The sequence below is a fragment of the Euphorbia lathyris genome, chromosome 9 (genome assembly GCF_963576675.1).
Source record: "Euphorbia lathyris chromosome 9, ddEupLath1.1, whole genome shotgun sequence".
Taxonomy (NCBI): Eukaryota; Viridiplantae; Streptophyta; class Magnoliopsida; order Malpighiales; family Euphorbiaceae; genus Euphorbia; species Euphorbia lathyris.
The window spans coordinates 17,935,261-17,946,912 of record NC_088918.1 but is presented as its reverse complement, the minus strand read 5'-3'; the positions used below and the strand labels follow the sequence as shown (position 1 = coordinate 17,946,912).

The following is an 11,652-nucleotide window of genomic DNA, read 5'->3' as shown; positions in this document are numbered from 1 at the left end:
ATCAAAATCATCAATTGAGGTTTCATCAAAATTCATTCGGTTGAACAGTTTCACTATCTTCCTCAAACTCATTTTGAACCAACATAGAGATTATTATAATGTATATCAACTCGTAAAATTTTCTGATTTTAAGATATGATAGGACTTAATTGGTGAGTTTTGCTAAATTTAAAGACCTGATTAATAATTTTAATAGTTTAGGGTCCTAATTGACTCTGAAGCTTTAGTTTGGTGACTAAATGGATATAATGCCTTATTTTTAAGTAGAAAGCAACTGATGTATGAAGCCTTCGATAAATTTGGTGGTACAGTAAAACCTCTATATAGGAATACGTTTGGGACCGGACAATTTATATAACAATTGGGAGGTTATTCTTATATAGAGTTTGGTACCCAAAAAAAAAAATCAACACTTAAAGTTTATAAATTTAACAACAATAAGAACTCTCTAATTTTTATTATTCAAAAAGTAATTATGCAACGTTGTTTAATCTCAATAATTTTATGGGAAAATGGTAAGAATTTATAGTTAAAGTTGGAATTTGTGTGCCAACTCATATTTAATCTCAATAATTTTTAAATTTTTTAATAAATTTTGTTTAAATCCTTAATACATATATACATTATTTACATAATTATTCGGTATAGTTTCTAAAGGTGGAACTTGGATTATGTATAACAATTAATATTTGGGAGGTTATTCTTATTTATAACCGGCCCAAGTTGGGACCGAAATTTTTTATAACAAGTTGGATGTTATTGTTATATAGAGTATTCCAATACAGAGGTTTTACTGTACTTGCTTTGTGGCCGGTTGGTTTCTCTCTTGCCTAGGCGGCGGAGCTTGATGAGTTGAAGAGGAGGTTGGCGTCGAGGAAAGCTGTTGTTTCATTGCGTTTTGATCTTCATCCCTAATTCCGAAGCAAGGCACCGATGAAGAAGAAGTAGCAATCTATCTTGAAACGGAATCGCTCTTCTTTCTTCTGTTGCTGAAATTCTTATCAATTTCTCTTCCTGTTGAGACATTGAAGTAGCAAAACAGTAGAGGATTCAGAAAGCTGACTCTATTTTTCGGTTTCCACAAGCAATGGCTTTTCTGTTGAACAAATTTCTAGAGGTATCAAACTAATCTATCACTTTTAGCGTAGTTTATCTATTTCTTTTGTTTGATTCAGTTTAGTTACACGAAGAACATAATTGATCTATTTGGTGTTTTCTTTTTAAAAGCTAGGGATATCAAAACAAAGCCCAATTTTATCTCGCATTTCCTAATTTTCTGTATTTAAAGCAGTAACTGGAAATATGTTGCTAATGGAAGAAGCAGATGTAGACAGTAAATGTAGTAGTTCTAGTCATTTTATCTCATTATTTGAATTTGCTGAATAATGTGTCCTTTGGGTGTTGGGTCTACCGTAGTCATTTTTTATTATCCAAAAGAGATCGGGATTTCTATTATTTCTGTTTTGTGATTCTGGTATTAGGAGGTATTTTCAATTTTCAATATGTATATGATATATGAACTCCAGTTATCAACAACAGTATTAAACTATTGGTGTTTATTTTAGCAGTAACTGTACACACACATTGAAGCTCGTATGAGTATTAGTTTCTAAAGCACTTTCATATTCTTTATGTAAATTTGTAAGCTCTCTTCTGTAATTTTCAGGCTGCCAGAACTTTGGCTAAGAGTCCCACTTTTGCTAAAGATCCAAGGAAATTGCAATTTGAAGCCGACATAAACCGGCTTTTCCTATATACTTGGTCAGTCTCTTTTTTTTTTGTATTCAGATTCAAAATGTGTGCAGACGAAACTTCATTGACATTAATAATCACTATTTGCATTATCTTGATTTGGAAGTTGATTCTAGAGGCTACTTTTGTTAACTTCAAATTGCATATGATTTTTATTTGTTAGAAATTGTTAATTATGTTATTCATCTTTTTATGCATGCTTACGATTTCATTTGAGTCACAGTTCAACTTTCCCTTTCTCATCTGGGATTTGCTTAGTAAGCTCGTTTATTGTTTCCTTGCTCTATGAGTTCCTAGTCCGAGTGAAACTATAATATGATAGTTTGGCAATGTTTAAATTAATATGTATTGGCATTGAAGTGTTACTGTAAATTTTTTGTATGAAAGCTGTATTTTTTAAAACTAAAATTGAAAAAAAAGGATTTCTAGTTAGTTAGAATAAGTTTTTTTTTTTTTTTTTTTTTTTTTTTGTTTTCTTACATCTATTTTAGTCATGGGTTACATGCTACAAAAACAATTCAATATAATTTTTCTAAGCACCAAATATCCATCAGGCGCCTATTAGCTATTATTAACTACCAGAAACTGCTATTCTGCCATTTTATAAGTGATAAATTATTTGACTTGATGTATGATAATATCTCATTATTGCCCTATTTCTGCTTTCTTACTATGCCATTTATTATGATTGTTTTTAACCTATATAGAAAATTTCAAAGAAACCATAGTAGCATGACTTCATAAAATAAAATCTATTTTTGTGATTTTTGTTTATCTTAGTTGGTAGTTCCTCTTGAATATTGGCAATAGAGATTCAAAGCAGAAACTCATTAATTCTTTGTAGGGCATCTAGGTTGGTTAAAGTGAAATGCGTAGTTCTATTTATTTATTTTTTTCCATTTTTTCAATTTCTATAAACATTTAACAACAAATCATGATCTCTGATATGCCATATTTCAGAGTATGCTCAGTTATTGATAGCCATTGTGTCATTTGCTCATGACATTTTCTCTTTCTCTGCTTCTATTATCTTTTATGAACCTGAGAACTTGATAATACCCTCTTGCTTTATTGTAGCAACTCTCGAACGATTTTGTAAAATTCATCTGGTTAAATTTTATCCATTTGCATCTTCTGAATTTAAACTTCCTCAGAAAAGCTTGTAATGTAACTATTTTACAAATTCACATCGGAGGTGAATGTATATTCATGGTTCTAAGTTGTTAGTCCTACTCCTGCGATAAAGTATAGAAAGTGAAAAAAGGCGAGTGTCTGCTAAGCCGAGCATTGTTGATAACTGAAGACATATTCTTAAGGTTTTGATGACAATGAGCTCTAATTTCTAATGATGTATTCAAAACTTATCTTGTTACTTCTATTTTACATGGATATCTTGTTACGTTTTTTTTTTTCCAGAATGTTTAACAAACAAGCATTAATATTTTTTTTTTTAGAATTTCTTTATGTATAAAATGGTTTTTGTGATATCCTGTGGTTTTCACAACTAGATACCAACTTTATCACCTATACTAAGTACTATCTGTTCATTACCTTGAAGAACACATGACATTTTCCTTGCTTTAGCTACAATCGGTTGGGAAGGAACGCAGAAGAGGCAGATATAGAAGAGATCATTGAAATGTCTAGTAAGGCTTCAGTTGCTGATCAGCAGAAGCTAGTACAAGAAAATGTCCATTACCAAATTGAAAACTTCTGCAGATCCATGGATGACATTCTTCTATCTGATGTGAAGAAATTTGAACCAGGCGATGCTCCAGCTGCCGCTCCTCGCCCAAGTGGCCTTAGTTTTGCTGTTGGAAAGAGTGGCTCACCAAGTTCTGTTCCTGGTAAGTTTACTTTTGTACTTTTATTTGTTAATATTCTGGCAGCCTTTTCCCTAAATTTATCAATGGGTGTAAGAATGCATCTTCACACACTTCTGCAGATTCAATATAATTCACTTATTTGACTTGTCTTACTGTCATTCATGGTTATAAGCATCATGATCAAATATGAATGTGTTCTTTTTCAGTATCAAATAAAATAGATATTATCATATTGTTTACTTGTTAGTGTAAAAAGGAGTCTTTATATGAGTGCAAATGAGTCCATGTATATTTTATATATATGATGCTTGTAAAGCATTTGTTACCAAGTATTTCTGTTGGAAATGTTGGAAGAGGGATGTACTTTGACATTAGAAAATTGTAAGAGAACAAAGTGTAATTTTATGAATCTCTAATTGCTCTTTGGTTACTATTTCTCTTGGAATTGTGTTAATAATTTTTGAATTTAAGCTAGTTTATTTTTAGCATTGAGCTCCTCTTTCTTTTAATTTTATTTTTAATGCTAGTTTCTGAAGTAAACTAAAAGAAGCCTTTTTATATGAGTCCAAAGCTTGTAGGTATTAGGGGTCCAGACACTTAGTACTATATGGATGGCTTTTGACCATCTATAAATTATATATAGGATGCTTGTAAAGCATCGTTATCGAATATTTCTGTTGGAAATGTTGGAAGAGAGGAAATAGTTTGACATTGGAAAATTGTTAGAGAAAGAAGTGACTTGTAAGGTGATGGGCAAATCAACTAAATAAAACTTGGGCCTTTTTGGTGAAAGATGAACTCATCAATATGAAAATTCTAAGGTAATTGTTTGAGTCTCATAAGCTCCCCAGGTCCACAAAGATATAACGTGGTATTAGAGCCATTTGAAATCCTGATGGTTGTTGGATTCTAGGCTCAATAACATGGTATGAAAACTCATATCTTCGAAAATTAATATTCATGAATTAACATATTATGAAATCTTGTTAAATCTGAAAAAAAAAGATGAAAAACATAAATGTTCTTACTAATGAGTCTTGCTCTACCCTCACTTCCCATCGATCCTGGTGACGTTCCAAAGAATTTCTTGCTATGAAGTACTCTTCATTATCTTCATTTCCTCGACATGTGGTGATAAATACAACTTAAGTTTTGTTATTTGAGTTTAGCTTAATTGGTACCTCTTGCAAATTGAATTGAGCAAGTGGAGGTCATGGATTGGTTTAAGCTCACAGCCTTCTACACACCCGACTTAACAAAAAAAAGTTATTTCAGACATTATTTTGACTAGTTTAACTTTAAACTATGGGCCAGTTTTCCCAGTGCATAAGGCTCTCGCCATGTTGGGGTTTAGGGAGTAGTGGAGCTCATTTGGGCCTATTGTATGCAGCCTTCTGCATTTGTTTTTGCAAGAGGCTGTTTCTGCAATTTGAACCTGTTTCCTCATGGTCCAGTAGTGGTAACAACCTTATGGTTATGCTGAGGCTCACCCTCAGCCGGTCAATTTGTTTACAAGGGTTTAGTTGTGAAGTGTTTACCTATTGTATAAGGCTTTTAAGTGCATGTATCTTGTTAGTTAATCTTATTTTCAATGCATGTTTAGTTATAAGGCTTATGAAATGCATGAACATAGTCTTCCAGCCTTTGCTGGTTGTGGTAGTGTCAGATATTAATATGAAGTGGACCATTAACTATCAGCTTGAGCTTTTAGTTCAATCGGTTCCATGACATGGTATCAGAGCCACTTTGACCAAGTGGTCTAGAGTGGGCATTCGCATGTGGGGGTATCTTATAATTTTTTGTTTTTGGCGTTTTTTTTTTGGCGATTCTCTTTGGTAAATGCTATGAGGTGATGTTTTTTTTTTATTAGAAGTCAAATCAACCAATAATACTAGACTACTACTTTGTCATGATCTGATGCTCCTTAAACTGGGATCATTAACAAGAAAGTTGAGTTTGCTTTGATAATGTGGCATTTAACCAAGCATCATGGTCCATAGTATCGAATTTGATTAAGAAATGGTCAGTATGAGCAGTGAATTTGTAAAGAATATATATGAAGTTTTAAGTACCAATTAAAAGATTTTAATTGCCTTAAGGAATGTTTAAATATATACAAACATGTATTTCAATTTTATTGTGCATCCATGTGTGGAACACATACAAAGGCGTGGATCTTAAAGCACTGAACTCTTGAACTTTGATTAGAATCTAAACTCTACTGCATAGGATAGAAAAATATGGTAACTGTTAAACTAATTATCATAATCATAAACCAGAATTCCTAAAAGGATACTGAACCTAGATTTGCTAAACATAAGTTGTACATAAAAATCAGAATAAGCTTTAAGTTCCGGAATTATAATTTCCTTGAATGCATAACTGATAGTTCTGGTAGTAGTAGACAGTTTGATTTACCCACTAGGACACTAGCATATTCCTGACTTCTTCAAACACTTTATATTTCCAATAAGAAGTGCTTCATCAGTAAAATGAAAGATCTGATAAGTTTGCATATTTGCCCCCCTGCAATTTGTGATCTTACAAGTCTTTCTTGTCATTCTTCTTAGGGAAAATGTTCAAATTTGCCCTTAATTTTTTTTGGGAAACTGTAGATATATCCTTAATGGAAGAAATGGTAAAATTATGTCCTTAACGTTTCCAATTTGGAGCAATTTTGGCTCAGGTAACAGAACCCATAAAATGGGATTTTTACATGGGCCCAGAGGTGGAAGAGGGGGCATGGGTGCTGGTGCACCCTGACCGTCGGCAACCACCTACCTCAGTCTTCATCTCCAGAGTGCAAGTCAGCACCCCTGCCATATGAAGAGTTGTTCATCTTACTTTTTTCGCCCCATTCCAGGCCAAAACGGCGTAGTGCGTAGGGGCAAAACAATTTTTAAGCCTAGCTCATATGGGCTAGGATTATTTTTTGCACTCCCAGTAGTCAAAGGCTGACTCTGCCACTGCCTAGGCTCAAAATTGCTCCATGTTGCAAACTTTAAGGACAAAGTTTTACCATTTCTTATGTTAGGGTATATATGCACTTCCCCATAAACGTTAGGGAAAAATTTAGAAATTTGAAGGTTTCATCTTAAGTAAATTATTCATTAAATAATAGAATTTACTGCTTCATGCATCTCTGGAATTATATGCAATAATGTCAATTGATTTTATTGTTTTCTTTGAAGAAAAGAAGTAAATTATTTTGATAATAGTTATTTTCTTCTGATAACTGGTCTGTTTCAGCACAGCTATACCCGAAACAAGGCCATTGAAAAGTGTTGAAGTCTCAAATAGATTGAAGGATTCAATAGGCTTCTCACTGGATCTAAAACCATCTCAGATACCCCACAAGGAAGCTGGACGAGGCTTGTTCATAAATGGTGAAGCTGATGTTGGCACTGTCATTGCCTTGTACCCTGGTGTTATATACACCCCGGCATATTACCGATACATCCCCGGATACCCAAGAGTTGATGCACAAAACACATACTTCATCACTAGGTATGATGGTACTGTGATCAATGGACAGCCTTGGGGTTCGGGAGGCGAAACCCGTGAAATGTGGAACGGGTTAATTGTGCCAGAAATCAAACAAAATGTCCAAAATAGCGAGAAAGGTTCAGATCGGTTATGGAAGATGCTCAGTAAGCCATTGGAAGGGAGTGCAAGAGTTGGCCGTACTGCTGAGATCCTAGAGCGGAGAAACCCATTAGCTTTGGCTCATTTTGCTAATCATCCAGCTAAGGGTATGGATCCAAATGTCACGGTATGTCCTTACGATTTCCCGCTGACTGAGAAGGGCATGAGGACCTATATACCGAATGTAGCATTTGGCGATTCGGAAGTGAAAATGCGGAGGTTTGGCAGCTTTTGGTTCAAATCTAGAAGGAAAGGGAGTGAGTCTGATGTTCCTGTTCTGCAGACTCTTGTCCTGGTAGCTAACAGAGTACTTCGCAATGAAGAAGTGCTGCTGAACTACAGGTTGAGCAACCCGAAGCGACGGCCAGAGTGGTATACTCCGGTGGATGAAGAAGAAGACAAAAGAAGATGGAGCTAATATGACAAGGGAAGTTCTGCAGAGGGGTTTAGCCCTATGTTGCACGGAATCATAAACTGAAACGAAAACGGAAATGAACACGGGTACTTGAGGATTTTCCTTTATGGCCCATTTTTTGTTCTTTTGAGAAATTGATATTTGATAGTATCTACTATCTAGGTCTGGTAGATTATTGGATATGCAAGCGTAAAACTGGTTTATCTTATATTTAAATACTAACTTGCAAAATAATACAAGATTTACATAGGAAGTGATATTACCGTAGTAAAAAATACTACATATAAAAATGGTGATAATATTTTAAGTCCCTTAAAAGCTCCTTAACCTTTAAAGTGTTGTATAAACGAGCTGAGTTTGAGTACGATTTTGATGCTCCATTTGTAAATGAGCGGAGTTTGAGTACGATGAAATTCGGCTTGAAAGTTCATGAACAGAATTAATGAGTTGTTCGCGAGCAAAATCCCGTGAACAAAATAATTGAGTTCCTCGCGAGTAGCTAACGAATAGTTAATTCCTTTAATGAGCTGAGTAAGAGTATTGTGTTCACAGGGATCTGTTGTTAACTTGTAAGAGTATTTCCAAGGGAGATTTGAAGAGTCACTAAGAGACCGTTGGAGTTGGTTTTTAACCTTAACTAAAGTCCAACGAAGCTAAAGAAAGAAATAATAGAAAAAATGAAAAACTTTAACCACAGTGGTTAAGAAAATAATAATATTACACCAAGCTCGAGCTTTTAAGACAAATCTCGAACCTAACTTATTTTATATGTGAGCTTCAACGGGCAAGGCCGTGGGACAAATGTCAACATGCTTATTCAAAGTTGATGGCTGGTGACAAGTCTCCAGAAACTCTAGAAAATTGGGAGTTTCAGAGCTGTCAATTTGTGTATAGTTGACTGTCTATTTTGGTATCAGTCTTTGGATTGTGCTGCAAAATTTAAAATTCAATGGCGTGTGAGACCTGCAACTAGTAATGAGTTTTTTTATTATATCTAATTGCACAGAACCGTTATTGAAGAGGAGTTTTCGTGCAATATAAACACTGTATTGATGGAGCTATCACCATTGTTGATCATACTTTTTTTTCTAAATTCTCAGCCATCACATTGTCAACAAGATTACATTGCATTGCAAATCGTCGACTGTGGCCGAAACTCAACAATATCGAGAGGGTTTTCCTGCGGCAGCACAGATCAAGTAGCATGTCAATCATTTCTAACTTTTCGCTCCCGTCCGCCTTATGACTCCCCCGTCTCCATTGCTCAACTCGTAGGCTCAGATGCTGGGAGGATAGCCCTGATCAACAACATTGCATCAACCAACACCACAATTCCCCCCGAGCAACCGATTACAGTTCCAGTTCCGTGTTCATGTATAGATAGCTTCTTCCAGCATGATGCTTCTTACATTGTATCTCCAAATGACACATTTTTTCTAATAGCCAATAACACTTTCCAAGGCCTTACCACTTGCCAGGCTATTACAGACCAAAACCGAAACCAAACCCCAACCGCTATACAAGTGGATACAGAACTGCTAGTTCCTGTGAGATGTGCTTGTCCGAGCCGCAACCAAATAGCAGATGGTGTACTCACCTTGTTGATGCATATGGTGACATGGGGAGATACTATACCGTCGATTGGGGAGTCATTCGGGGTCAATCCGCCCAGCATTTTGGAGGCTAACAGACTGTCACAAAACAGCGTGATATACCCCTTTACGCCTATTTTAGTTCCGCTTAAAAGTGATAGTTGTATAGCTAATCCGGGGAGTTTGTTCTGTCAATGTTCGAATAGCTCTCTTGCAAATGGGAGCTGCAAACAGGATGCCAAAAAATTTCCTGTCAAACTGGTTACACTTATAGGTATGATTGAGTTTTTTTTTTACCGAACTGTTCGAAAGATAGCTTTCTTAGCAGCCTGCCTCGAACAATTAAACTAAGCGAATCCGATACATATTTCAGGTGTTGGCATTGGTATTGGACTTTTGTCTTTAATCCTATGCAACTATAGGTTATATCGGTTCTTGAAGAAAAGAAGAAACAGAATTCGTAAACAGAGACTTTTCGAGCAGAATGGCGGTTTCCTGTTGCAGCAACGTCTCTCATCGGGTGGAGGTGGTCAAACGGCAAGAGTATTTACAGAAGAAGAGCTGGAAAGAGCTACAGACAACTACAACCAGAGCAGATTTCTCGGCCAGGGAGGTTACGGGACTGTTTATAAAGGAATGCTACCGGACGGTAACATAGTTGCTGTGAAGAGATCAAGGACTATTGCCAAAAGCCAGATTGAGCAGTTTATAAACGAAGTTGTCATATTATCCCAAATAAATCATAGGAACATTGTAACGCTTATCGGATGTTGCTTGGAAACGCAGTTTCCATTGCTCGTTTACGAGTTCATACCGAATGGAACCCTTTCGAGCCACATTCACAAACAAGGCCAAGACGGTACTTTGCTGTCATGGGAGGATCGTTTCAGAATCGCAAGTGAAGCCGCTGGAGCAGTAGCATACATGCATTCTTCCGCTTCATTCCCTATTTTTCACCGCGATATAAAATCTTCAAACATACTCTTAGATGATAAGTACAGCGTAAAAGTTTCGGATTTCGGAACCTCGAGATCAATCCCGTTTGACAGAACTCATTTTACTACTGTTGTACAAGGAACATTTGGGTACTTAGATCCCGAGTACTTTTACACAAGCCAATTCACCGATAAAAGTGACGTTTATAGTTTTGGAGTTGTGCTAATAGAGCTACTGACCGGGGAGAAGCCGATTTCTTTCGACAGAAGTGAAGATGAGAGAAACCTTGTCGGACATTTCCTTTCGTCTCTCGACGAGGATGATTGCCTTGTCCGAATTTTGGATCCTATAGTAGCTAGAGAAGCAAGGAAAGAAGATATTCAAGCCATTGCAAACCTTGCTCAGAGATGTTTGAGTTCAATAGGGAAAATGAGACCAACTATGAAAGAAGTAGCAATGGAGCTAGAAGGATTGAGGAAATCACAAATGTACTTTACGCCACTATTCGAGTGAATTTTTTTCATCTGGATTGTTCGGGGTGACTTTATTGAAATAAAAAAAAATCAATGATTTTATTGAAATAAAATGAAGAGTACAGTTCAAAAAAACTCATGTGCTTTTATGTATCGTCAAACTGGGACTCGTAATTTTTTTTGTTCAAATGGTGACTACACTTTTTCATATTGCTAAAAACGATGATCTTTTAATTTGATATTATAAAAATGACAGTTCATGACCTCAAAATGGAAAATTCCAAGAATTAAACTTGTTTAATATCATATTTATTGTGGAACCAAATTATTTATTTTTAAAAATCATTATTTTCGGAGTTTTCTCTCTTAAAACATTCATTTTCTCTCTTTTCACCAAACAACTGCTCACATCAAAATAAAAAAGTTGAAGAATTATAATTGCTTTAAAACATCCTAAAAAATATTTGAATTTTTCAATTTTGGAATCGTCAACGTTCATTTTAATTTTAAGATCATTATTTTTAGTAAAATGAAAAACCGCAGTCATCTCCTTTAGCAAAATGAAAAAGCTCAGTAACCGTCTAGATAAATTTTATTTTTCAGATACCGGTTTAACGATAACTGAAAGTACATGGTTTTTTTTTGGACTTCACCCTAACATGAATTAGGGTGGCATTTTTTAAACTTGTTTCAAACTTCAGTGACTATTAGTGAAATTTACACGATGATACTATAATGAAAAAAAAGTACATTTACACCATCTTCAAAACCCTTTCAACAGTCCAAAGATGCCCCTTTCGAAAGCCGAAAATTACAAAAAAACACAAAAGTGCAGTGCTAGAAAAATATTATGCATATTGTTATTAACAATTATAGTATTTAAGATCTGCAGAATCGCATTCACCGGTATAAAGAAATTAGCGATACAGAATCAATTTTTTATTTACTTAATCCAATTAATTTGTTAATTATTGTCAATTTCAGACTGAGTTAAATCTTTTTATCTTCATAGC

General features: G+C 35.1%; 2 protein-coding genes across 4 annotated transcripts; both read left to right on the top strand.

Moving 5' to 3' along the window:
- Positions 1–782: 782 nt before the first annotated feature.
- LOC136205508 (uncharacterized) lies at positions 783–8,878 on the top strand. Of its 3 annotated transcripts, XR_010675981.1 has the most exons (5): positions 783–1,117; positions 1,667–1,761; positions 3,337–3,599; positions 6,833–7,724; positions 8,739–8,878. XR_010675981.1 is itself a non-coding variant. In XM_065996134.1 (4 exons), exons 1-4 carry the CDS (start codon positions 1,088–1,090, stop codon positions 7,639–7,641), a joined length of 1,197 nt encoding a protein of 398 aa, XP_065852206.1. In that variant the 5' UTR covers positions 783–1,087; the 3' UTR covers positions 7,642–7,820. The 3 variants fall into 3 exon arrangements, 2 of the variants coding, with proteins under 2 accessions (XP_065852206.1, XP_065852207.1); XM_065996134.1 differs by lacking the exon at positions 8,739–8,878 and having other exon boundaries at positions 6,833–7,820; XM_065996135.1 differs by lacking the exon at positions 8,739–8,878 and having other exon boundaries at positions 1,100–1,117; positions 3,311–3,599; positions 6,833–7,820.
- On the top strand, positions 8,640–10,848 carry LOC136205507 (wall-associated receptor kinase-like 22). The gene is made up of 2 exons (XM_065996133.1): positions 8,640–9,504; positions 9,604–10,848. The coding sequence occupies exons 1-2, from the start codon at positions 8,691–8,693 to the stop codon at positions 10,677–10,679; spliced, it is 1,890 nt and encodes a 629-aa protein (XP_065852205.1). The 5' UTR covers positions 8,640–8,690; the 3' UTR covers positions 10,680–10,848.
- Positions 10,849–11,652: the final 804 nt, after the last annotated feature.

Coding starts and splice junctions, on each gene's coding strand:
- LOC136205508 (XM_065996134.1), top strand. CDS start 1,088: ATGGCTTTTCTGTTGAACAAATTTCTAGAG. Junction 1,762..3,336: donor CGGCTTTTCCTATATACTTG/GTCAGTCTCTTT, acceptor TCCTTGCTTTAG/CTACAATCGGTTGGGAAGGA. Junction 3,600..6,832: donor CTCACCAAGTTCTGTTCCTG/GTAAGTTTACTT, acceptor GTTTCAGCACAG/CTATACCCGAAACAAGGCCA.
- LOC136205507 (XM_065996133.1), top strand. CDS start 8,691: ATGGAGCTATCACCATTGTTGATCATACTTTTTTTTCTAAATTCTCAG. Junction 9,505..9,603: donor CAAACTGGTTACACTTATAG/GTATGATTGAGT, acceptor TACATATTTCAG/GTGTTGGCATTGGTATTGGA.